The following is a 25,435-nucleotide window of genomic DNA, read 5'->3' on the forward strand; positions in this document are numbered from 1 at the left end:
CAACACCAGGGCTTTGTCGCCTTCTTCTTTTTGCGGCCCATTTTACGAAAAGAAGTCTGGAAAGCTGGTCTAAAAACACTACAAAATCACCCCCAACAAAACGAACAACGTGCTCTATCTCTGACTTCAATGGCCGTCATACGCAAAGTCCCGGATATCAGGCAGCAAGGAACGCTGGGACAGTGCCCACCTTTGGCGGTAAAAACGAAGAGTGGAGTAAATTTCGTTCAAGTCCTACAGCAATTTTGGGCAAAAGTAGGAAACCGATGGACGATCCAACATTTAAATCGGTAAGTTAAATCGCTTAGCGTTTATCTTAAACTTTTTTATATGCTGTTAACTGAAAGAGCACGAGTAAATTGTCCTTTCTGGCTAACCTTACTCATTCCACTTACCTGTGCCTTCCTGTCTCATTATTTGTGATTTGTTTTGACTTACTCAATGTGAATAGCTAAGCTTAACTTATTTTTATTTGAATGAATGTGGATAATGGCTGTGTTCTTCTTCTCACAGGAAACAGTAAACAAGTTGTTGCAGCAGTTTTTTCGTGACAAACAAAAAACAAAATGTGAGTTTTTAAAGTACTGGCTGTGCAAAATCTCTTGCATGAAATCCATGCACGTAAAAGGTCTTGTACAAGGTTACCAGTCGTTTCGCCCAATAGCCGGTTTGCCAGATGTCAGTTTGCCCGGACTAACAGTCTGTTCACCTAGACTGAAAGTTCAAAGACAGAATCTATTTGTCGTAAAAGATGCTATTATTGCTAACAGAGCTACATGTAAACAGACAACATTGTGGGCATAATGTAACACAGACAAAAAAAAACAGACCTGTTTATTTCTCGTTCTTTAATCCACATTGACCATGGAGCTAACAGTCTGGGCGAACCGAGCGTCAGTCCAGGTGAACTAGCATCCGGTAAACTGGCTTTTGGGCAAAATGAATGCAAATCGTGCACAATGGACCTCATTTTGAGAGAGGGTTAATTAGAAATGAAATATGTATTACACTGCATACTGTAACTGGAAATAATTTGTACAGTTGCATATTGTCCTCCAGTGCACACCACCCTATACTAAGTAAATGTCATTTTTTCAAACACTGTCAGAGGCAAACACCGTCAAATGGCCATTTCCAGCTTGCTTTCTGCGGTAATGATGAACAATAGCTCCCATTTTCAGCTATCGGTAACCTGTGTGCCAACTTTCACCTGACACATTACTGAGATTTACATTATATTCTACCAGATATATTCTAGGCCTGGGGCACACCCTTGTAACAGTAGCAGGATGATTACTCAAAATTATGAAATCCCCAAATCATTTAAGGTATCAGAATGTAAGCATGACCTTAATTCATTTTCATTGCTTCAGTATTAAGAACCAAAACAGAAAGTAGTTCCTATGGATGCAGCTGAGGAAAAAAAAAAGTAACCAGGTTCATAACAAGCTCAATCATTGTTCTGCCCTGTCTGCTCTGCACACCTTGAATATTATCCCAAGTCTTTTGTTTTGTTTTGTTTTTTTTGGGTAGATAAATTTCTAATCATGAAATTTCCCTATTGGTAACTTGTGGAAAAAAGCTGCATACGAACAAAAATTGGCAGCTGATTTCATGAGCCAAGTCTATTCGTTGTACATTTACTCTGGCTAAACCAATGGCTTGGCTTGTTGCAATCATATTTTGGTACTTTATTATATTATATTAAAAGTTCAGAAGAAGGCAGCTTTTTTGTTGGAGTAGGTGGCTGATTGTGCCATCTTTTTCTAAAGAATCAGTTGAATTACCCAGCAGCATAGCACGCTGAGATCATCAAGTCTTTGATAATTTTTGCTGGCAGCCAGATTCCTTTAACAATCCTGTATTAAGATAGCCCACTGAGTTAAGTGTAAGATATACTCACTCGTCTGATTATTTGGATCATGTGTACTTAAGGCACCTCTGGTCAAGTGTCAATAATTGATACCTTTGATTGACCTTTGATCGACAGCATGTCTCAACACTCGATGACCATCATGATTGATACTCAGTCGACACTCAATCAACATCTCAATCAACACTTGATTGACAGTCGGTCGATAGTCAGTCGACACTCAATCCACATCTCAATTAACACTTGATCCACACTCAGTCAATAGTTAGCTGAGTGACAACCAACTCATATGTATCAATCGACACTCAATGGCATTAATATGCAAAAATTAGTCAACTCTTGACCAAGATGTTGATGGGGTGTTGACTGAGTATCAACCAGTGTGTCTATAGTCAATCAAGGGTCAAGTGAGGGTATCGATCGACACTCAACTGTAGATGCCTTTAGTACACATGATCTGAATTTTTTTTCCCAAATTTTCTTTGCCCCACCCAAAGTAATAAACATGGTTATAGTATTTATGTTGTTCTGACATCTTTCGTTGTACTTTACAGGCACGGGAGATGCACTAAAACTCATGGCAGAACTTTTGAGAATATTTATTGCAGGTACATGTAAACTGCAAATAATCTGTACATTTAATTGATAAAAACTGCCTTTATTGTGTATTAAGTGAAACAGCTAAAACTATAATGTGACACTAACTAGATGAGATGGTTGCCATCAGCAGTTATTTCCCTCTGGATGGCTCAGTAAGATCTAAGCAGTTTGCATTTCACCAAGTGATCAAAATTGCTAGAGCTTATCCCTATTTCTGTTACATTAAGTGACTAGGAGTATTTCTACTCTCCCCTCGATGACATGCTAATCCATCACAGCATTACCCCCAGAATTAGATTTGCCGTACCCATTTATACATCTGTGTGGAGAGAGGCACCGTGACTGAGAGTATAACGTCTTGCCCAAGATCATAATGCGATGACTCCTGCAAGCATTTAAACATGGATTGCTTCATTGAATGCCCAGTGAGCTCACGGTTAGGACACTGTGTCTCTGAAGACGAGATTGATCACTCTGTCTCCGTAAAGAGACCTAGAAATTAAAGCTCTGGCTGCTGAGATTGTTTTTGCCTCACCAAATTTAAACAAGGCCCTTCCTAAACTAAAACTAGCCAATGCATGGCCCTTCTCTTATAGAGAGTATGAACAGAGCAATGATTCTACATGTGTGAAGAAACAGATTGAGGGGGGTCAATACACCAGGCTTCACTCTGATAAAAGGCTTCCTGATCCAGGGTCGAACACTCTCCATGTTGGTAACCATAATGTCAATATACCTTCTATATGTACAAATCTAAGCAATAAATAAAATAGTTACATTAAGAGCACTAATTACTTTGTTTTTGCTTCAGAGGGGGCAGCAAGAGCAGCACAACAAGCTAAGGTAGTTTTGGTTTATGTCTCATGCAGAGGGTATAAGATACTTTTCACATATTTATTTCCAGTTCCCATCTACAGGCCATCTTCAGATTTTTAAGCCACTAACTCTAAAACACCTCTGGAACTTGAGGTCATGCCAAATTGTATAGTATTAATATTTAAGCCCCAAATGCCCTGTTTCTAATTCTCCCAAATGGAATTGCTTTTGTTTCATTAAGCAGAGCAGTTTTTGCTTGAGTTTTGAAAATCATTCACATTTGATTTGGTTTTGCATTACTGCACAAAGGAATTAAAACACTTGTGCCACTTTGACATCCAATCAGAAGTACAGTAAAACCAATTTTACCAATCGTGACTGCCTCAGTCACATTTAACGTTTTCCCACGTTTGGCCTCCGCTACACGTATTTGCTTCAAGTTTTGTTTGGTTCACTGTATTATCTGTGTCCTTTGTGATTAGTCAGAGTGATAACTTTGGTTTTGGTTTTGATTTATTGAAAAGCTCTCTATGTGCTAGGTGACAGTATTTGAACATACATCAAATGAAAATTAATGAATTGAATCTCTCTGGCAATCACCCTCTTAATTCTTGTGACATACATGTAGATGAATATCATCCATGACTAATAATTAAAGGAAATGTAAACTAAACAACCATAGCGTTCTTTCAGATCAGAGACAGGTGTCAAATCAAAAACTTGACATAGTCAGCTATGTCACCCAACAAGTTAATAGGAAAATGTTGATGGACGTCACATTTGAAGTATATACTTTGCACCCGTAGGTTGAGTCATCACCAACAGTAGAAACAGATCATTTGGAAAAGATTTTGCCGCAGTTGGTAAGGAATTGATTGAATGAACAAAGCAAAGTATAGAGAAGAGTGGTTTCATCACTAACAGTTACTGTCTTGATTATTAGATAATAATTTGTAAGAAATGATGGAAAACTCCCAAGGGGGGGGGATTCTAATATAAAGAGGACAGGGATGCTCGTTGCAAATTTTGAAAACAACACCATAAGAGGTGCCAAGATCCTGTTTTGTGGGCATGCCTTAGAATTTCTTTCACCCCTTTAGGAGGTACCAATTCTAAACACTTTAACTGACACTGATGTTTTCCAGGTCGGCTCAAAATCCTAAAAGGTACAGCAAAAGCTCCTGCTATGGACCTCTTTAGGTTGAACACCCTAGGAGACACCAAACCTTTTTCTCCCTAAAAGGTACGACAAGCATCCCTGACAACGAGCACCCCCGTCTTTTTTAGAGCCCAGAGTTCCCCCCCCCCCCTGGGGGAAACCCCTGGACTCTAAAGATACTAAAAATATTTTCACATGATAATGACTGTTTGTGATGGCTGACGGTTCATCCATCTGGGTTTCCTGGGTAAACAATTCAAAAATGGTTGTGAAAATCACTATCAATGTTGCTTAGATTTGTACAAGCAACAGGGCACTAATTGTATGACATAATTTAGCCACTGTAATGAGATAAATCTAATTAGATGAATTGTATTCTTGCCATCTCTCTGGCCCTCCTCTCAAATTCCTAGTGCAAATTTGAGCTTTTCCAAAAAATTCTAGAGAAAATACTGTAGTATTTAACATTGTCCTGATGCTGGGGTTTCAGACCCAGGCAAATTGACCAGGTGTGGAGACGATCCTGCCTGCCTGGTTTGACCATCTAGAGAGAAGGTCTTTTTATAAAGTAGTTCAGTTCAAAAAGTGTTGCCTGTCTGTGAAAACGTATTGCCTTCCTGTTTAAAACATTAATGAAACCCTTGGTGGAACATGTACAAATTGCTGAATTGTCTATATTATATCTTGGGTTAAACTAATTTTAATGATTAGTTTTGAAACACATTTTAGGATAAAAACTAGAGATAAAAAACAATGTTTCGATGTCTAGTGAATAAAATTTTGCATATAATATGAGTACAATTAAGACATGAGAATTTGAAAAGCGATATTAATATTACGTAAGCAAACACTAAGCATTACAAAACGTAAGCGATAAAAACTGAAATACAAAATACTAGATAACTAGTCTAATTTTATTAGACTTGGCTTATCAAAAACCGTTTTTAATTGTGTTTTCTTTACTTTAACAGCTTCTGGATTTTTAACATTTGAAAGACCTGCACAAAATTTCTAGAGGTGGAACACTAATTTCTACATTGATCAACGACAAAGGAAAGAGATGTACATTTACTGCAAAGTCAAATCTTATTATCAGGTTGAAGAACATGGAAATATCTCAAAGGTGTTAAAGCCCTCTAAAAAAATTCCTTTTAAAACAGGGATTTTATCAAGTACTTTTTTACAAGTATAATTAACTTGATACTAGTTCCTCGTAGCTCATCATAGTTTGTAAAAATGTCTGAAAGTGGTCCCTTAGAACTAGCTAGTGCAAATTAGTAAGTAAAGAAATAGTCCACTGAACAAGAACAAGTGTTGTATAAGGATGAATCGTATGGGGATCTAGTAGAAAGAAGGTACCATTCTAGCCAGGGTACCTTTATCTAGATTCATTCATTCATTCTAGTGGTCTCATAGCTCCTGAGCTGAGGAGGTGTTGTAACCTCCTCTTTATCATATCTGCACTGAGGTAAGAGAATGCAAATAAGCTATTCTCATGCTTAAAACCCTCTTCATGAATTTTCAATTACATGTATAAACGTTCATTGTTATATAGTCAAACTCATCAAACCGTGAACAACTAATATGCCTGGAATGTTTATCCTGTTTTTAATACGATAATTGGTAATGAGATTATTGATATCTCATTAATTGAAATCTTCCAGATCATGGAAACCACTGAAAATGGATGAGTTTCCATCGGTCACAAAACTCCAAAATTAATTTAGATTTTGGTTTGCACTTGTCTCAAGATACAACCTCTTTTATATATTACTGAAAGTCTAATTAATTGCAGCTACATGTATACCTTCATATGAAGGGCCACATCCATTCCTAGGGGGGGGGGGCACTGCCATATATGGGCTATATAGGTATGTGCCGCTTTGAAGGGTATGGTTTTCAAGCAGTTTACTCTAGGATAGGGTATATAAATCAGAGCGTTTGGGTCTAGAATAGGGTATCATTTTTCACAAAACTGACAGGTTGGTTGAAGATTTTATCTAGAGTAAGGAAACCAGAAATTGCCACTCAAAAATATAAAAAAATCAAATCGGCAAGTTTAAATTTACACAAATCAGCCTCAACAGTGTCCATAGATGGGGGGATTTGGAGAGTTTACTCTAGTATAGGTTAGCAAAATTCAACTGAACTAGCTCTGGTATAGGCTAAGGGTTCCAGGGTCCCAGTGGCACATCCCCACCCAGAAATTCCTAAAGTACCCCCCCCCCCCCCAGGCATCCATGACATGGTCTGAGAAATTTGGGGAAAAAATGACAAGCTGACTGTTAGAATACGTGCTCTGTTATCACGATTATCTTTTGTTAATCTCTTTGTATAACCACAGTGTAATCCACTTTAGTTATCGCTTTTCTGTTATACCCCAAGAATGTCACTTTGGTTTGCTACGTAGATCCGTTAAAGACACGCCTTGTTAATTATGCATATAAATATGATTGACCAAGAGAAATAAAATCAGTGTTGTTACTTCTACTTGAGTGATACGTTATCTTGTGTGAATACTATGGCGGCATCGCTCAGCCTAACACTGACATATACAGTTACTAGGGAGATGCATTGGCTCATTTGACACTACTATAAATAGGGATGATTAAACCTATAAAATTCTAGTAATTTTACTACAGGTTACATAAACCTTGCTGTCATGTTTAGTTAAGTTACTAATTTATTCAAGTTAATTTGGCAAACAATTACGATCCTTTAGGCCGGTGGTTTGTTGACTGAAAGACTCTGGGAAGATTGATGATGAGAACTTCAAATGTTTGCTATTGTTGGAATGAGTCATGACTAACAGTAACACCCCAATTTTCTCTGTTCCTTTGCAAATGAATTGCACTTGATTTACATATCAAAAAATTAAAATCAAGACTTCCATTTTCATGCAGAATGTTCCTCGTTGCTTTTCATTTTTACCAAATAACGACCCTTCTTAAATTATCATAATTATACATTGGCAGATCAGTTGTTACTACTAATTTGGATCATACGCCCTTGAGTGGTTCAACTGCCAGTCGTACCAGCACTCAGCCCCTCACATTGAAAAAAAAAACATGAAAATTGCTTGTGTTCAAGTGGTGTGGGACAGCAATGATCTAAATTCCTGTATACCAAAAACAGAGGGTCTATTTCGAAACAAAGCAAATTTGTTCTGAGACTGACAGAAACTCATCTGTTTTCTGTGGTTTCTGTGGCTTCTGTGGTCTGAATATCTCGCTTGTGATTGGTCATGACACAAGAAACATTCCAGACACATTTTAGGGGTTCGCAACTTTATGGGTTTGACTGTAATTCCTTATTAAAATAAATTATTTGCATTTCTTGTAATACAACCCTCCAAGTTAACTTTTTTCCTTAGTGGCCATTTGGCCACTGACTGTTCAGGTTTGGTCGCCAGTGAAAAATTTTAGTCGCCAAAATATATGCATAAATTAATAATTAATTAATAACAAATAATAATCTTATTATTATGTAACTATTATTAATAACATTTTCCTTAAGCCACCAAGTAAATTAAAGTCCCGTTCAGTGAAAGAACTACCTAATGTTGATTCAAATATGCTTTTATTGGAATGATTGATGATCAAATGAAATAGCTTCTGATCACAATGAAAAAGTACTATATTATTGCAACAGTGTTGTGAGTTGATCACAAATAGATAGCCTCATTCGCAGCTGAATGGCGGAAAGTTTTCCAATGTTTATCAAGGCGGCATCAAATTCTTGCTGAGACCATAAAGTGAACACTATTTGTACCTTATCACTTATGATCTTTTTTAAATGTTCAACCTCGTTTTTTGCTTGAATAAGCAAACGATATAAAACTTCATCTGAAAATTAAAGACTGTATTGAAATGGACAGAAAAGTTCACGCTCAAATTGTTTGTCGTTTTGAATTTAATATGCGAACCGCGGAACGCGAATACTCAACGCGAAAATACTTTCACAAGTTTTAGGGCAATCACTAAGACGGATATTTTTTATTGATGAAATCTTTGACAATTTAAAAATAAACCCAGGTTCGTTCACACAAGTGAAATTTATTTACAACTGCGAGCCGCTTTTCATCACAGTTTTTTTTATTTATAGAATCCCCCGTGCTTGTGTTATCAAGTTTGCTGTAAAGTCAAGTATTTTCGTGTCCACTGAAACAAAATACGTTTCTCAAATACATCTGGATGTTTCTCAAATATATTGTGGATCCTGTCACCGTCGAGCTTTCCAAGCTTTTGCAATTCCTCTTCTTTTCGATGGCAAATGACCGGATTGCGTGCGTTGTCTCACGCCTCCAGGTAAAATTGTCACTTGCCAAAGTTCAGTCGAGTGGAACGAATTTCGTCGCGTCCCAAGGTCAACTGAATGCAATTCCTTGATCTTTGTTTACCGTGTAACATTTCATTTTATTCAGTCTCCATTTCTGTTGGTTAAAATCCCACAACAACTAGCTTTGCAAAGTGAATTCTTAATGCTCATAACGTTTTTCTTTTCGCTCCGGATGATAGTCCGCTCAAGCTCCTGACGCATAGGTCACGCTAATGTTAGTCGCCGAGCTGGCGACTTGCGTGAGCAACTTCAGAATACCCGGCCACTTTACTTACATGTGCCGGTGGGCTTTGAAGAACGAGGTATATAACAATAGTTGCTATTCTTATTCAATGAGATGCTAATAAGTGGCCGGGTATTCTGGAGTTTAGCCGAAAAAATTTTTGTTATGCAAGATCTCTGGACAGTTACTACTAAAAAGAAAAATAAACATTGATGCCAAGGCTGTAACCAGTGAAGATGATATTTAATATGAACTCACAACAATTACAAAGTTGTGAGACATGTAATTTCTCAAAATAGCCCTGTGAATTTCCTTCTTAAAAGAAACAGGAACATGCAGTCAATCAAGTTACCTTTGCTTTGCATGTGGCTCAACCATGTAAGGAAATGTGCGGGTAGCTGCTGCATACCTATTCAATATATGTAAACAGGATGTCCTCACATTTCAACTTAGACTTGTATTCATGATCTACCGAGCTCAGTTAGTTACAATCTGGTGCTTGTGCTGAGTACTTTTTGAAAGTTGGTTCTCCTGTGTTGGCATCCTGTTGATCTCCAGCTCTTGGTGTTCTTATGTTGGTTGGAATGGAGGCTCCTTCTGGCTGGATTGAATCTGCTCAGGTGATCATTGAAAATACCTAGTACAATATCTGCATAATTATCATGAAAACATTTCCTCCTAGGTAGTAGTGAACTGTAAATAGATAAGAAATGATATAACTTCATTTTAATAATCCTTTTTCCGCATTTTGCCAGTTTTTTGTTTGAGACCGCTAGCAAGTCTGAATTTCTCTCGAAATCAGGCAGGGATTATCGCTTGACCCTTAGAGAAAAGAACAGCTGTCAGCAGTCTAGCTTATAGCGTTCTAAATGAACACTAAATTTCACTCCAGCGGTTGTGTTATTATTTAGTTTCTGCTTTACAACAGTCAGTTAGGAAATTAATAACGATTATTGTGATTTGGCCGAACATGATCACGAAACATACAAAAAACACATCTAAGCACGATTAGCTGTGGCGCCCAACTTGGCTGGCGTTACAATTTACATTTTATAACTCAGACTGGCTCAGAACATGTTTTAAATCATTTCTTGTTCTTATGAGCACACTGTAAATTAGAACTTACAAGTTCTTCATAGCCACAAGTTTTTTTGTTTGTGACAATCGATTACTCTTAGGTCGGCACACACGAGGGGACTGGTCCCTGCGACTAGCCCTGCAACAAGTCGCGGGGACAAGTCCCATCGTGTGAACTAGCCACTTTTGCTTTTGCTTTTGCTTTTGCTTTTGCTCAAACTGGCGACTTGTTCCTCAAAACGCGTCGTGTGAACTGTTCGTGGGACAAGTCCTTGCGACCAGTCCGTTCGTGTAAACTCTTCAGGGGACTAGTTGCAAAGACTAGTCCCAGGGTCTAGTCCCCTCGTGTGCGCCGACCTTTATACTGGAATACATCACGAGCAAGCATTGTCTTACCTGAAAAGGTTTCCACAAGGAAAGTTTCATGTATACATGTATTTATGTTTTCTCTGACAAGGGCCTTTGTTGAACAGCTTTGCACAGCAGTGACGGAAGTTTCTTACTTTTTCCTGTTCCAAACCGCAAGATGGTATAAAATGTCAATCACGTTACGAGGCCACCTCCTGCTTGAATTCCGACCTACTCCTTGCCGGAGTCCCCACGGTCTTGAACTGACACATGTGCATTTACTTTAATAACTTACTTTTTTGAAAACGAAAACTTATTACACGAGCTCGCATTTTTTAGAACACAAAACGAAAACGAATTGAACTTCAATTTTAAAGATCGCGTTCATACTTTCATTTCACCCACCGACTACAAGTCTCACTAGCCTGTAGCAAGGGAACATCCGTCCCCTCCCGTCCAGAAAATCGGGGAGGAGCACCTACTTCCCAATTTTTTTAAGGGGAGGGGACGGACATACACAGGTTATGATAAGGACTTATTTTCCATTAAAAAAGTGGCTGTGATCCTGTTGCACTCGAAGGCCGTTTCGTCACCGACAGATTAAAGTCATAAAAATGCCGCGCTTTTTTTTTTTTTTTCTTTTTTTTTTTCTTTTCTCTCTTTTTTTCTTTTTTTCGGGAAACTGGCAGCAAATATCCACCTCGGAAACTGTCGAAGAATTACTGACCTTTAACTCCTTAACTGTTTACGTGAAATTGATCTATTCGTAGTTTTGTCATATGCGATAGTGTTCTAAGCGATGGCTCAAATTTCCGAGTCAAGTTGTCATGCATAAACAATTTTTAAAATGCAATCAGGCAAAAATTCAGATTTGACTTCCGTTATCTCTTGAGCCCCCAGGCTATATGTTGATACAAAACACAAAACGTAAATAGATCGAGCAGTCTATCGGATGATATTTAAAAATAAACTCAGCAGTTTCTTTTTGCACTGAAAATGGGTCGATGGTCCGCAAGCTAAGCCCGACAGTCGGAGGATGCAAAGTATGCTAACGAAAACACTTTTTTCCCCCTCTGAAACTGCACCTTATTTTAAACTTCCAAGGTCACTCCAACTTGTTGATATTGTTGCACTTGATATTAAGCTTGGTAAGTTAAATTCATCGAAAACTAGGTCGGATGTACAACAACGAACTTCAAGGGGTCGAGGTCTATGAATACATTTACTCCTTGATCCTCAAAACAGTTGATCGTTCTGATCACAGTTACTCACTGTGTTCTGATCGATAAACTGAAAAAAAAAAACGCTTATCTTCAGTGTCACGGACTGCGCGTGTGTATTGTGAGATTGCTTTTTCACATCGGCTTCAAATGTCTTTTTAGAAGGGATATTTAACCAAAATGTGTTATTTCTATAGCTAAGTGAAAGTAGATTTCTCAAAACTAAATTATTTAGAGGTCAGCTTCGTTAGATAACCTATACCTCGTGCCGTGTTTCCGGCGCCGTCAGGTCGCAGCGTAATCAAGATAACTTCATAATTTACCAGTGCTAATTGTCTCTTGTAAATATTCTTTTTATCCAGTACATATAAATCCCCACAGATTTTAAATTACTGCTGTTAGCCAGTCTTTTCTTTTGCGGCCAGCCGTGTGTTTGTTTGTGAACACGAACGCAAAAGAGCAGTATGGACGAAAAGGATTAGGGGTGACGATCCCGGTATCTTTCCGTGCCATGTAAGTAAACTCGGATGTACAGGCTGGGAGGTACTCCGATGTATTCCGCAATTTTCAAAACTGCGCGTGTTGCGAAAAATATTTGAAGGATAATAAACACCATAGTCTCCATTTGGCGCGGAAATATGTTCAGATATTTTTCCTTGGACATTATCCTTTCCTCAAAGCTCACAGTTTTCCTCGAGCTACGTGCTCGGAAGACTGTTCGCTTCTTGGAACGGATAATGTCCGCGGACAACTATCCAAGCATATTTTCGCGCCAAATGGAGACTTGTTTTCATATGGGCGTGAGGCCCTAAAGGGTATGGTTTTTGGTCAAAAAAGAAGGTATAGATTTTGACCATTTTGGCTTGAAATAAGGTATCCTTTTCACTTTTGCTTGACATTGGAACTCTTTTTTCCGCGTCAACATTGAAAAATTTGAAGCCTTTTCAAATGTTAATCATAATTGGCAGACGGAACTATGCGGAAATGGAAGCCATTTCTGGTTAGCTGGGTGCATATTTTTAGAGCCATGTACTAATTTTAGAGGTCTAAAATGGGGTATCGATTTTTAGCTCAGGTCTGAAATAGGGTGCACATGTATGGAAAATCAGATTTTGGTCTGAAATAGAGTACAGGTTTCAAGGTTCGGGCTCCCGCCGCCACCAAAACCTTTAGGTAGTATCCCCTTCCGGTTCCGCGGTCACGATGCGATAAGTATCCAAAAAATCATGCCGTATTTCACTATAACGGGATGCAATTACTGCCAAATCGACTGTTTTCCGTCTCATATAAATAAATTGTTTTCTCCCGCCTATCCCCATAGAATTCTACCTTCAATGGTCCTCAATCAGTCGGTTGAAAGCTAAGTGACTAGAGATTTCTAAGACATATTCAAGCTACACTAAGTAGCTCCACCGACCTAGATAATTTCACTGCGTGGATCATGGAAGCAACGTATCCAGGGCCAACAGGCGGCCACTAAACCGGCACAAAACAAATGCGATATATTTTTTATTTCCAAAATCCTCTTATGACAGTTCCTCTCAAGGTGTGTTTACACCGTGTTCACCCAACACATTTTGAATTTATCGAATCAAAGCTGATCCTTTCAAGAGTTTCGACCGAAACTTCACACGTGTGCACTTCATGACATCTAACAATTTCCAAGTGTGACCATGCGTATTGTGGAACGTTCTGACCATACGTATACAGCGGAACGATCTGACCGGATTCCAGCAAACTTTCCACGTTTACATTGACTTCCGTTAACTCTGAGAGCAAGATTAAACTTTACTCTTCCTAAGTCGGCTCTCATTTGACCATGCCCAAAGTAAAGAATGTCAACAAAGTAAATTGAATTTCTCGATATTTATGAAATTCTGCGGCCAAATTCTCGATTTGCTCATAAAATTGATTCGCTTTCTTTCGTTCGACAATTGACAAAATGAAGACCATATAATATAATAAATAATGAAAATAGTGTACAATTTGTTGAAGCAAATTTCATGTGGATATGCTCCTTCAAATGCGCATTACAACTCAACTTACCTACTTAAATGTTGCTGCTTTCTCAATGAATGTAGAAATCACAAGCCTTAAACTAAAATTCCCTGAAAATTGTATTATCGTTCAGATCTAGCGTGATGTGGTTCACCGAATTTTATCGGAAATTTTGTACAGCGTAATCAGAGCTCGGATATGGACCATTGATCTCTTTGTTCACCATCTAAAAGGGAAAACCCGTTTCGACACACCTAATCCACGTGTTCAGGTGCTTCAATTTGATAAATGCTCTTGCAAATGCTTCTCCTTCTGTCCAAAAACTGCTTTAGACTTGGTTCAGCATGGCATCGTTTCTTCTAAAACAGCAAGCAATATCGATGAAATCTCAGTAAATAACTCAGACGCCATCCATCTGATCTTACAGAAGATTTCGAAGGCTGGGGAGTCCCCCACCCACGTACGTAAACGTCACGTTTCCGTGACGTCAAACTGTTCTACTTCCTTCTCTTTCTATATAAGGTCCCAGAAAGGTAGCCTGCTTTATTTTGGGCGCTGGATTCGCCGGTTTGCAGAGAGATTCTGTGGCCATGTCCACGTTCAAGGAACCCTTTGTTTGTGAACACGTTCTTTATCATAGTAATCGCGGGAAAAGGAAACATAAGGTATGCTAATGTTAATGGTTCGTCTTTAAAAGCTAATTTATACTTCGGCGCATTCGCGTCCCAGCGCATCAAAATAGCATAACAGCGTTCTGTATAACTTAAGTCTCTTATTTGTGCAATTTCGAAAACATTATAGAACCAGGGATCTATACTTGGACTAACTTTCGAGCAGACTGAAGAATGAAAATTTCAGACAATATCGAATCGTAGTGTCATGATGCTGTTTGATTCGTCGGTCGGCCATCTTGCTTAGTTTACTTCTTTCAACTTTGGCGTCTACTTTACCGCACGACAAATGAATGACTGTTGTTTTTTTCCTTCTCCGATAACAGTGGGAACGAAGAAGTGTTAGCATTAAAAGGAGTGGATGCAACGGAAAATGTGAGTGTTTTGTCTGTACCCTGGTTTAACATGCATAACATTAAGCTGATGTGTGGTTTTTTTTGTTTAATTTAAGCTTTTTTTTTCAATTTAAGTTTATGTGAAGCTTTTGTACGTTGCTATTTTGAACGGCAAGATTCAGTTCTTTTGTGCGATCAACCATTTAGGCTGCAGTTGTCATTTTGACATCTTAAATGCATTGTCTGTGACACAATTAAAGCGAAAATCAAATCGAAAAGAAAACTTTGAGGAAGTTGGCTTACAATGTGCATGATGCATGGTTGTCAACATGTGATTTGCATATTATCATCCCCTACTCCCTGAGGTTCCAAATCAAACTATATAGAAGGCTTTGAGATGCTGAGACCTTTATTTGAAAACCGGGACTGAGACTTCACTATTTTCAGACTGAGTGGCAGATTGAAACTCACAAAAATGACACCTTTGTGGGTCATTACAAAAGGTTCAGAGATATGAAGACTGGATCACAAGTTTTTGTGACCCTCAATTTTATTATTCAAAATGTGTTTAATTGCTAAATATTTTACTTAGCACTTATCAGAACAAGAATCATCTGACTAATGGTTCTCCTTTCATTACACTTCCTGTTGTCAGATTTAGTGAAGGTTGCACCGATCCAGAAAAAACGCAGTTTGTTGAGACCAAAGAAGCCTGAAACTGTTGAACTAATTTCCAACAGTCATGCCATAGTTCACCTGGATTCCTTTGGAAATCAAAGGAATGTTATCGGAATTCTACCTCTGAGAGGAGGCAGCCAAATACGAGGACATTTTTTTTCATCTGAATGTGGAGAAAAGCTTGATAACCTCAAAGTTCTTCTTGCAAAGTGTTGTGATGGTAAGGTATTTGTGTTGAGACTTTTGTTCAGTACAACAGTTTGGTTGTTACCATGGATTAATATTGAGCATATCATCTTATTGAGATAAACAAGTTTAAACTTATTACTTGTATCATCCAATGCCAATTAGTAGACTAAAACAAATATTGTAGTATGAATATTTGTAGGCCTGGCCAGTGAAATGTCATCTGGGCCCTCCATTGGACAAAACACATCACATGGCACAAAATCAGATGACTAGTATTAGGCAAGGAATCCCATCCTATTTGATATCCTTGGCCGGGCAAATTTTCTAGAAGAGGACAAAACAAACAAAGTCAGACATTTCGGGCCATTAATCTGTTTTTTATCACAATGCTGTTTGAGAAAACAAGTCAAATTACATTGAATTTTGTTCAAAGGACACTGCCGTAAGTATCATCTTCTGATTGAAGGAAATTTTATAAAAGGCTAGTACATGCGTCATTTTGTCACCGTGATCAAATGCAAATTTTAAATTATTCTGTTTGAATTAAGTTCAGGTGTGAAACATTCAAGAAAAATGTCAGTTATTTAAACAGTTTTACAGAAATGAAAGACAAATTATTGCAAATTTGCATTTGATAATACTAGTGTTTTTTTTTCTTTTAAAATGGCTTTTTGTTTAACTAATAAAGAAGCTTAAGCCGTGTATTACAGTCTGATAAAACACGACAGGTATTTGAGAATAGGAGGGAAATATAGAAAACACAAGCCACAGATAAGTGTTTCTACATTTTCTCAAGTTTTCTCAAATGTCTGAAGTGTTTTATCACAGTGTAATACACGGCCCAGCCTTCTTCATTTGGTTTATTATATAGATTGTACACTCCACAAGTAGAAACAACAAAGCACACAGATTGACAAACTGACCCAATTTAATACCACTGAAGTGCTATATGCCTTGTCTTCAAAACTGTCTGCTGACTCACAGAGAACTCCATCACAAATTTCTTCAAAGAAAATGTTTTTCGCCATCTTTAACAAAAATGTTGACCAGAGGTAATGTGGCAAAAAGCAATAAAACACACTTTTTCTATGTTTTATACTCTGATAAAACATGGGTTTTTGACCAATTAGAGCACACACAGGGTCCTATCTATATTATAATTAAAAGCTAGTAAAGTATGAGAAAAGATGTGCAACTATAAGAAAAGAATATCCTCAAAATTTTACATTTACCCTGGAAACTTTATTTCCCTGACAACTCTTTCGACCTCAACACTGCTCATTTTCCAGGTGGAAGGCTTTAAGGCTTTCCACCCACTGACTATAGACACAATGCAATTATACGTAGCTCGATGGTCAGGAGAATCGGCAGAACTCAATATTTAAATTATCCAATACGTTAACAGACTTTGTTGACTTATGTCAAATGCAAAACAATATCAGGGAAATTATTTTGTTTTTGAACTTTTAATTAATGTGACAGAAAATTTTGAGCCCTGATAAAGAATTAGCTACTTTCCATTTCATCAGGCCTCTTATAGTTAGTAGAAATTGTTTTCTGGTCAGGAAAATATTTGCTTACATTTTGGGCAGTTACTGGACATATTGGTCGATGGCAATTAATTTTTGCGATAAAGTGTGTTTTTATAAGGGTTCCAATGTGTAAAATTATCTTGTAATATAATTCTGCAAGTTAAAAACTTTTTGCAGTGACAGTTGAAACTTACTACAGTTGAACACCTGCTAGCTGTATAATCAATATTCAAACTTGTGGCCAGTTGTTAAATTTGCAAGTGGAATATAGCGTTTTTTATAGTTACACCTGTCACAATAATTTTATTGTGTTTAACCACCATTGACAACAATGCCAATAATTTTGTGTTCCATTTTTACCCACAGTCGTTTCTTTTGACGTGGATTTTGATGAAACGCCCAAAAGCTCTCCTTTGACCAAAGCCCAGCTTCATATCTGCAATGACAGAATATGTTTATCAACAAACCTAGAATATGACTTCAAACTCCTTGGAGAATGGCGAATTGATTCTCTTTCACAACAACTTATGACACACGGGGGTGTTACTTTGAACATGACGAGTGAAGCACAAGAAGAGAAGACACTTCTTTTAAGGACTGAAAGAGGACATGAGATTTGTTCAAAATTAACTGAACGGCGTCGGTGCCTAGCACCAGCTGACCATCAACAATTTCAATATAGCATTTCAGTGGCTGCAGTACACCAATGTGATGGCAATTCCAATATTATGTCAGCTTCAAGTCTAAGCAAAAGTTGTGAGTGGGAACATCAAATACATTTTGAACCTTTGCCTTCTAAATCTAAAATCTTTCCACCTACAAAGGTAAAGCCATCATTTAGTTTAGGGGAGTTATCTTCATTGAGCCATTTACCTTCTAATATACAAGCAAAGTCACCACTTTCATCTGATGGAAGCATTTGTGAGGACGAATATGGTTCAACTAATTCAAGGTTGTCAGCAAGCACAGAGCAGGGTTTAAATAGTGACAATGAGCTTAATGTTCAAACGCAACTGGAGTTAACAGCTCATAAAAAGCATGCTGATAGAAATGGAACTAAGGATGGAGAGGAATCGAGCACCAGGGAGAATCACATTCAAGATGAACACCCACCACCACCCATTCCACAACGGAAACTTAAACCTGCAAGTACATGTACTGAGGAAGTAAAGAATGAGTTGCAGGATAATACCAAGTGTTCAGATCACAGTATCCATGGAGAGGAGTTGGTGATTCAAAGGTCACGCAGCTTCCAGATTGTTGAACAACCCCCATCTTGTCCAAAAAGACAGCGCTTCAAAAGTGAGTCGTCACTTACTGTAACAGAGACTGCAATAACTGAGCTTGTTCAACCAATATGCCTTGACCAGCCACATTCCAGGCCTGCAAACTGCCTTGACACATACAGGGATTTACAAGCAAACAGGGCAGCAGACACCGAGGCAAGGAAAAGTGTCTGTCCACCCAAACAGGATCAAAGGAATAACATTAGCTGTGCGGTAACTCAGGATGGTGTAGACACCTTTGACTTCAAGCCTACAAGTGTAAAAAGTAGGGCTTTAACTCACACTTATTGCATGCCAGCACCTTCTAATGGTGACACCCAAGCTGTTGATGAAAAAAGCCAACTTAAAGATAAACTGGATAGTTCAGACAGCACTTGTCATTATGTAAATCTACCAGAGGGCTCCAGACCAAGCTGTTATCTTTACATGAATCTTCCTGATCCAAGGATAGCACCTAAGGAGGCTGCAAGTTGTGTCAGTCATGTTTTCATGAGTCGCAGCATGAAAGGCATTTATGAAAATGTGCAGCAGTATTACAGTGAGAAGTTTGAAACAGCTGTAGCGTCAGAAGAGAGCACATCTCCGCCACCACTTCCTCCTCCAGCTCTTCAACCTCGTCCGCCACCACCTAGAATACCAAGGAGGGTACCAAAAGATTCAAAAGGAGCACAGAAGCCTCCAGTTGCGCTTCCTGTGCAAACAAGAGATTCCTGTGGGCCACCTCCCCCTCGCCCACCCAAGAAACAAGCATCGGTTACCAAGGTATGTAATTAAAATTTCAACATGTAAGTTCATTCCTTTACCTTCATTGTTGGTGGTATGGTCTGAAAAATGCTTTCACTATATGGCATAGCCAGGATTGGTGCACTGCGCTGTTTTTGGGTTGCCTCATGTATTATGGTAACCTCTTACATGGAGCATTTTTCTTTGATAAATACAGATTTTTAAATGTTATGAGTAATGAATAATTCATTTTTGTTTCAGGAGGGTTTATCAATTGCTCAACAAGACATTCAAGTCACAATTGCTGTTTTTGCTTCCAAAGCTGTTTCAGGTCGAGTGTGGTTCCTGCGGATTGTGGTAATGAAACATGATCCAGATGACACCACATTCAAGGTAATGCCACTTTCAAATATCTGCAGCTCTTTGACTTACCATTATTTTGCCAAAGTCTCTTAGTTCTTTTCAATAACAATAAGGAAAACATTACTTCAGGCTGCAAGTAAACAAGTTGAGTTGACCTTTTAAGTTGCAAATCTGGAAAAAAAATGTGATAACGATGCCTTGCAAGGATATCAAGATGCAAGCACTCGCTATTTTGTATTGTAATAATTTCGACAGTAAGAACACACTTGCCTTGCTTCTAAATGATTATCAACTTGTTGTTTTTGTTTAGATGGTGAAGGACCGTGAAATTGCCAGCAAATATCACCTGATACAGACCTACCCTTTCTGCATTTCATCAGATATTGTTGTCTCACTGAAACATCAGTGCCTGCAGTTTAAACTTACCAGTGAAGACTACCAAGTAAGAGCTGACTTCATACTTTTTACATAATGGATGAAATCTCTTAAATGTCCATAATTTAAACTAAAAAAAAATGGATTTTAGCTGTGAGTAAAAATTGACGTAGGGTTGAGGATTGCACTGGTGATAGCAAGGTAGTGATTATTTGGGTTATCAGTTGATGTGCTCATACAGACAGGCCATGCATGAACATGTCTCTGAAAAATCATAGATTTGCATGTAGTGTAGAAAATCAAATTCTCAAACTCATCAATAATATTCATCAATTTTGATAGACAAACCAAATTAATTATAACCATGAGAGGTTTTGGATAACTTATTCTCATTCTGATTAATGATTTGCCAGTTTTGATGAGTGACCTAGCCCCTTAGATGTCAGGAACAAGTCTCAAACTTTGGTTCAAATCCTTTCTACAAACCTGAACATTTCTGTTAATGTACGCTTAAGCTGTGCCAGAGAGTTGACTGTAAATAGAACTGATCATTTTTTCTGCATTCATGTCAACAGGAGGTTGGTTACAACATCATTGAGAATCTTGTGCATGGTTTTTGGTTTGTTATTGAGTTCCACTTGGCACACATGGGAAGTGACGCAGACCAGTTTGTGGGGAATGTCTGCGTAGAACCCAAAGATCTTCCTGTTGGTGAAAAGTGTCCTGTAAACAAGAGAGTCTATCTTGGCATCACTGAAGACTTTGAAATGAAGGTAAGTCATCTTTGATCATCACTATACTTGAATGTCGACATAAGAAAATGTTATCTTCTAAATGCAAATCCTAAAAACAACTTTGATTACAAGACTTGACAACATGGTTCACCGACATCACTTTTCAAAATTTCTTGACTTTTTCCTGATAAAAATAAAATTTTCCTGACCAAATAAATACAAAATGTCAGATATAGTAGCATCTTCCAGCCTCCCCTTAAAGTGCAACTAACCCCCAAATTTGTTTTTCCTTTAATGAAAACTACTAGTTTTTTATATTACTTCAGCAAAAAAATTATCTTGATTGATAAAATCCCTGCAATTCTACAGGCATTTAAAGTTGTAATTTCTTACCCCAGGACCGAGCATGGTGGGATCTGGGTCGGGCCTCTTCTGATGTCATTGAAGGACATGGCTCAAAACACTCAAGAGACTGAGTTTCGAACGCTGTGAAAACATATTTGGGGTATTTGTGCTTCATATTATATCGAAAATGGACAAGCTTTTAAATGAAAGAACTGTATCATCTAGCAATACAATTCGGAGTCTAGCCACGATTAGCATGGCTACGATCTATATATATTTTTTCGATTTTGAAGTGCGAGTCACAAGTCGAGCCCACCACACTATCAGTCACGATCGACAATTTGCAGGCCCTTTTGGCTTATAAAGGTTAAAACCATGGATGAAGAGTTAACTTACAACTATTGAGGAGTTATAAAAATGTCAATGAACATGAGTATATTCACGGAAAAATTCGTCTGTTCGCTTCGTTATTGCCGACTGACCATATGTATACAAAGTCAAGTACTGAATTAGTTGTGTGAACATAAACATTATGAGTTACCCAAATTTGCCTATTTCATTCTAGTAATTAAAAATCGTTCGAGAAGATCTTGACAAAAGGTTCAGTATGGTATAAATGAATGCATTTCTCCTTCACTGTTCTTTTGTTTTAAGGTAATTCCTCTGAAATAAAAGTTACAATAGATTTTTGTTCAAACTTTGTCCACTGAATATTTGCCATATGATAACTTCAATTTTGAAATAAAAAAGGTGGGTGCCCATGCTCATTAAGGAGCAGTGAGGCATTGAAAATGCCCCATTTTGGCATTATTTAATGCTCATCATAAGAACGCATTCCCAGTAATTGTAACATCTTTGTGAGCCCGGACTCATAAGAACACACATTAAACTACAGTCAATACAATGTGTCGGACAAAAATAAACGTTTTAAGTTTGATTCAGACAGAAAGCTAAATCCTTGATTAAAAATTTGAACCAAATTTCTTGACGTGGTTACCGACTGCAAAATAGAAAAGGCCACAGTGTATCTGCTATTTTTCTTATTTATTCAATTTTCAGCAATAGAAATTAAATCAGTCTTTTCTCACGCAAAGCTTATGATTAGTTGATTACAATGACTGGGAAAAACATTGGGGTGCCCGTGCTCATTGGTGAGCTAGAGCCATTTTTCAACTGACAGAGCTCAATATCAAGGCAAATCCGTCATGTTTTCAATATGCGCATGCACAAGCGCACGCTAATGACGCCATAAATTATGCGCAGTAAGGATGCGCAATACAAATGTGAGGAATGACCTTAAGAGTCTTTTTTAGTACGCTAATAACCTGAGTGTTGCATTTCGGTCGAAAACAAGCACATTCTCCTTTCAGTGCTTCAATCTCTGTGCGTAAAGTCGAGTCTTTATGGTTTGTTTTACTTTGCTTATATATACTTATCAATGCTTGGTTCATCTTAAGTTTGTAACTGAAACAGATATATCTGTTTCCTCAAAGAACAAAACAATTGTGTATGGGAAAGGGCCTTTAAGAAACTCGCATTGTTGACCTCGTGCATGTAGCTTGCGTGTGGTTGTATATAAAATCCAAAAATACATAGCTAGTTCAGCAGTTTGAAGCCTCACTAATCTTAATCACTTTGTTGTAGGACATATGTGTCGTTGACTATTTGATTACAATACTCTCTATTTCAAGGGCAAAAAACGTGATGCGAATGATTTGCCTTATATTTATCTCACCTAGTTTCCATTGTTTTGGTCTGCGACTCTGGGGCTCATTTTGATAAAATAGTCAGATGGCTCTCAGCTTATCCCAAATTCATGTCTATCTACCCTGACAATGTTGAGCTTTGTACTAGAAGCTAGAGTATAGTATACAGGCCATGAAAATCTCTAGGTTTTTACACTAGTGGCGAACCCAAGATCGAAGAACTGCTCGATGACTCCCTGTTTCGGTCCGACTTCACACAAGTCAGCACACTTCTTTCATCTTTTTCTCGTTTCTGGACGAGTGCCATCGATGCAGAGGTATCGAAGAAAGAGGATATCTCTCTCCTGAGCTTGCTGCACTGCTACTCCCTCCAACAACACATCTACCTTGCATTCTGTGATGATTTTGATTCGCACTATTGCATGTTCACATACATTCTCCTCATAAGCGAAATTTTGTTAGTCCTTCGATGACGTCACAGGCCAACTCGCCCCATTCTGGGCTATTGCTTGGCCATGGGGCGCCAAAACGGCCAATTTTAGGAACTTTGAAAAATCATGTAGGGAGAATGATAATTTTTTTGCAGTGGTGATCAGAAAAACAAGGAGATTTATTTAAGCAAAAAAAATTTGGGGGGGGGGGTTAGTTGCGCTTTAAGCCACCCTTTCCACCCAGTCATTAACTAATTCAGATTTAACAAAACTTTATGGGATGTGTATCTTTTGTTGATATTTTACCAAAATCATTGTCAAATTTCAAGGGTTAACATTCAGTGCATTTTATTTTTGAGAAGCATGGGGGTGATTCATGCATTGAAAGAGTACCTGTAAAAGTGGAAATTAACAGCCACCATTCCTGATGTCCGACAGTTTGAATTTCTGACATGAACTTGTGTGAAATTCATTTTTAGCAAAACTGTAGTTGTGATCAACATGGAAATCACCACACCAGTGGAAACCAGGTTTGGAAACCGGTAATTCCCAATTATACCAAGAGGAAGGAAATTTGCACGAAACTGGACATTACCTTGTACTCACGAAACAACTGGCGAGATGTTGCTGGACACCTAGGCTTTCATGTGGAAGAAATAAAGAGCTTAGATGACAAGGCGCAGAAATGCCCCAACTTTTCACCCATGGAGCACATTCTTACCATATGGGAACAGAGAGATCCTGGATGCAGCTTAGATAGACTTGTTGGCATTTTACGAGACATCCAACGACCTGACATCGTCAGTGATCTTGGGTTTTCTTTGGATTTGGAAAGCTCGTAAATGTCCCCACAAAGTTTGCTTACAGGGTAGTTTATCCTGATTTTGATGTTCACTTTTTGATGTGTTACCACATTCATGACTGTGCATAGAGGAAGCATCATACAGTTTACTAGATATTATTGAATCCAAACATTTACAGGGCTTGTGAAAATTAGCAACTGTTGACGGTGGTTCTGCAACAAGAAAAGCTGATGAGTCTGTATTTTCTTTCTAAAATTTCAAGTTTTTAAATATATACATCACACTTAAAGTGTTTAATATATCAGACTCTAATTTCATGGGACATCTACCAGTAACTGCATCATGGCCTTTCAGTTTGCAGGGTTTGAACATGTGTATCGGTAGCTTGATCAAAGATTAAAATGTTCATGCTAATATGGCAAGCAAAACTTCTCCAATATTAAAGCATACATTCAAAAATTATTGTACAATCCAGGATTCCCTTGCCAGAAATTTAAGCCTGTTTAGAAATCACATTGCCTACTGGTAGGCAAGCAAATTTGAACCTAACTAGTCCATTGAGCAAGCAAAAATTTGGCTACTAGACTTAATGAGCTGTTAGTCTATTCACATGTCTTGTTTGTAGTAGTCTTTTCTATTGACATCAGAGGGGTTTTCACTTGAGTGTCAAAAGAACTTTTAATTCGCATTGGTTTTGCATTTCCAGCCTAAGTGATTGGTTTAAAAAGCTCACACCACTTTTCAACCAATGAGAAGTTAAACCAAAACCATGACTTGCTCACACATTGTTTTCCACGCTTCTCATCAGTAATACCTCTTTTCTTGGAGTTTTGATTGGTTCACTGGATTGTCTGTCCTTTGTGATGGTCAAAGTGATTACTTTAGTTCTGATTTTACAACACTCAATTGAAAACCGCTCTAATTGCCTTGAACTTGTCTGAACAATTTTTACTTTTTTGTACTGTATATATTGGTATTTATCTTGACTCCTTTTAGATTTTAAAACAATCAATGTATCTTATGTATTGTGGAAGCAATGTCGTAAAGATTCCCTGAATATTCCAAATCTATACATGTAAGTCCCATAAAATGAAAGTGTGTACATTTACAAAATTTTAATATAATTTTTAACAAAGATAAATTTATCAAGTAAATAAATGTAATAGTTAGCAAGTTTAAAAATTGTCTCATAATGGGACTGGTTAAGTGTTCCCTTACAGGAAATGTTCAATGTTAACTATCAATCTTTGGCTAGGTCCATAATTCAGTATCTCCCTGTGGGAGGTATATATCCCAAAGCAGAAAAGAGAAAATTAATGTTGTACTAACTTTTAGAGACTACAGAGTTTGCAGTTGAAATGCATGTTGGCTGCTGTATTAACTCTAGCAACTCCAGAGTTACTATAAATTTATGAATAGTGTTTTTCTACAACAGCACAAAACCCTATAGCATGAACACGTGTGCTGTATTCTATTGTACTGTATTGTAGTGTATTGTATCAAAATTGTTAAATAAAGGAATTTGTCCCATGTATCTGTTAAGTGTTGTTGACAAGCTACTTCTTGGAGAGACCACAATCAAATTGTTCAATACTTTTTTTTTATTATTTCC

At 37.8% G+C, this 25,435-nt stretch overlaps 3 protein-coding genes across 7 annotated transcripts in view; 2 read left to right on the forward strand and 1 right to left on the reverse strand.

The window, feature by feature from the left end:
- Positions 1–25,435, reverse strand: part of LOC145490676 (BUB3-interacting and GLEBS motif-containing protein ZNF207-like) — an 83,968-nt gene that overhangs the window by 7,241 nt on the left and 51,292 nt on the right. Inside the window, exon 2 of the mRNA XM_081469765.1 lies at positions 1–75. Coding sequence (XP_081325891.1) covers positions 1–41 — 41 coding nt within the window. The 5' untranslated portion in view covers positions 42–75. The remainder of the gene's footprint in view (positions 76–25,435) is intronic.
- LOC145490701 (centromere protein X-like) lies at positions 42–6,938 on the forward strand. Of its 4 annotated transcripts, XM_081469791.1 has the most exons (6): positions 42–290; positions 514–568; positions 2,428–2,481; positions 3,285–3,316; positions 4,096–4,152; positions 5,420–6,938. In XM_081469791.1, the coding sequence occupies exons 1-6, from the start codon at positions 267–269 to the stop codon at positions 5,432–5,434; spliced, it is 237 nt and encodes a 78-aa protein (XP_081325917.1). In that variant the 5' UTR covers positions 42–266; the 3' UTR covers positions 5,435–6,938. The 4 variants fall into 4 exon arrangements, with proteins under 4 accessions (XP_081325917.1, XP_081325916.1, XP_081325915.1 ...); XM_081469790.1 differs by having other exon boundaries at positions 42–568; XM_081469789.1 differs by lacking the exon at positions 5,420–6,938 and having other exon boundaries at positions 3,285–4,188.
- On the forward strand, positions 5,646–25,259 carry LOC145490665 (uncharacterized). Of its 2 annotated transcripts, none has more exons than XM_081469752.1 (8): positions 5,646–9,629; positions 14,650–14,698; positions 15,314–15,556; positions 17,424–19,105; positions 19,328–19,459; positions 19,740–19,871; positions 20,380–20,577; positions 23,500–25,259. In XM_081469752.1, the coding sequence occupies exons 1-8, from the start codon at positions 9,582–9,584 to the stop codon at positions 23,860–23,862; spliced, it is 2,847 nt and encodes a 948-aa protein (XP_081325878.1). In that variant the 5' UTR covers positions 5,646–9,581; the 3' UTR covers positions 23,863–25,259. The 2 variants fall into 2 exon arrangements, with proteins under 2 accessions (XP_081325878.1, XP_081325877.1); XM_081469751.1 differs by lacking the exon at positions 5,646–9,629 and adding an exon at positions 10,996–14,317.

Source organism: Orbicella franksi, chromosome 6 (assembly GCF_964199315.1).
Source record: "Orbicella franksi chromosome 6, jaOrbFran1.1, whole genome shotgun sequence".
NCBI classification, from domain to species: domain Eukaryota; kingdom Metazoa; phylum Cnidaria; class Anthozoa; order Scleractinia; family Merulinidae; genus Orbicella; species Orbicella franksi.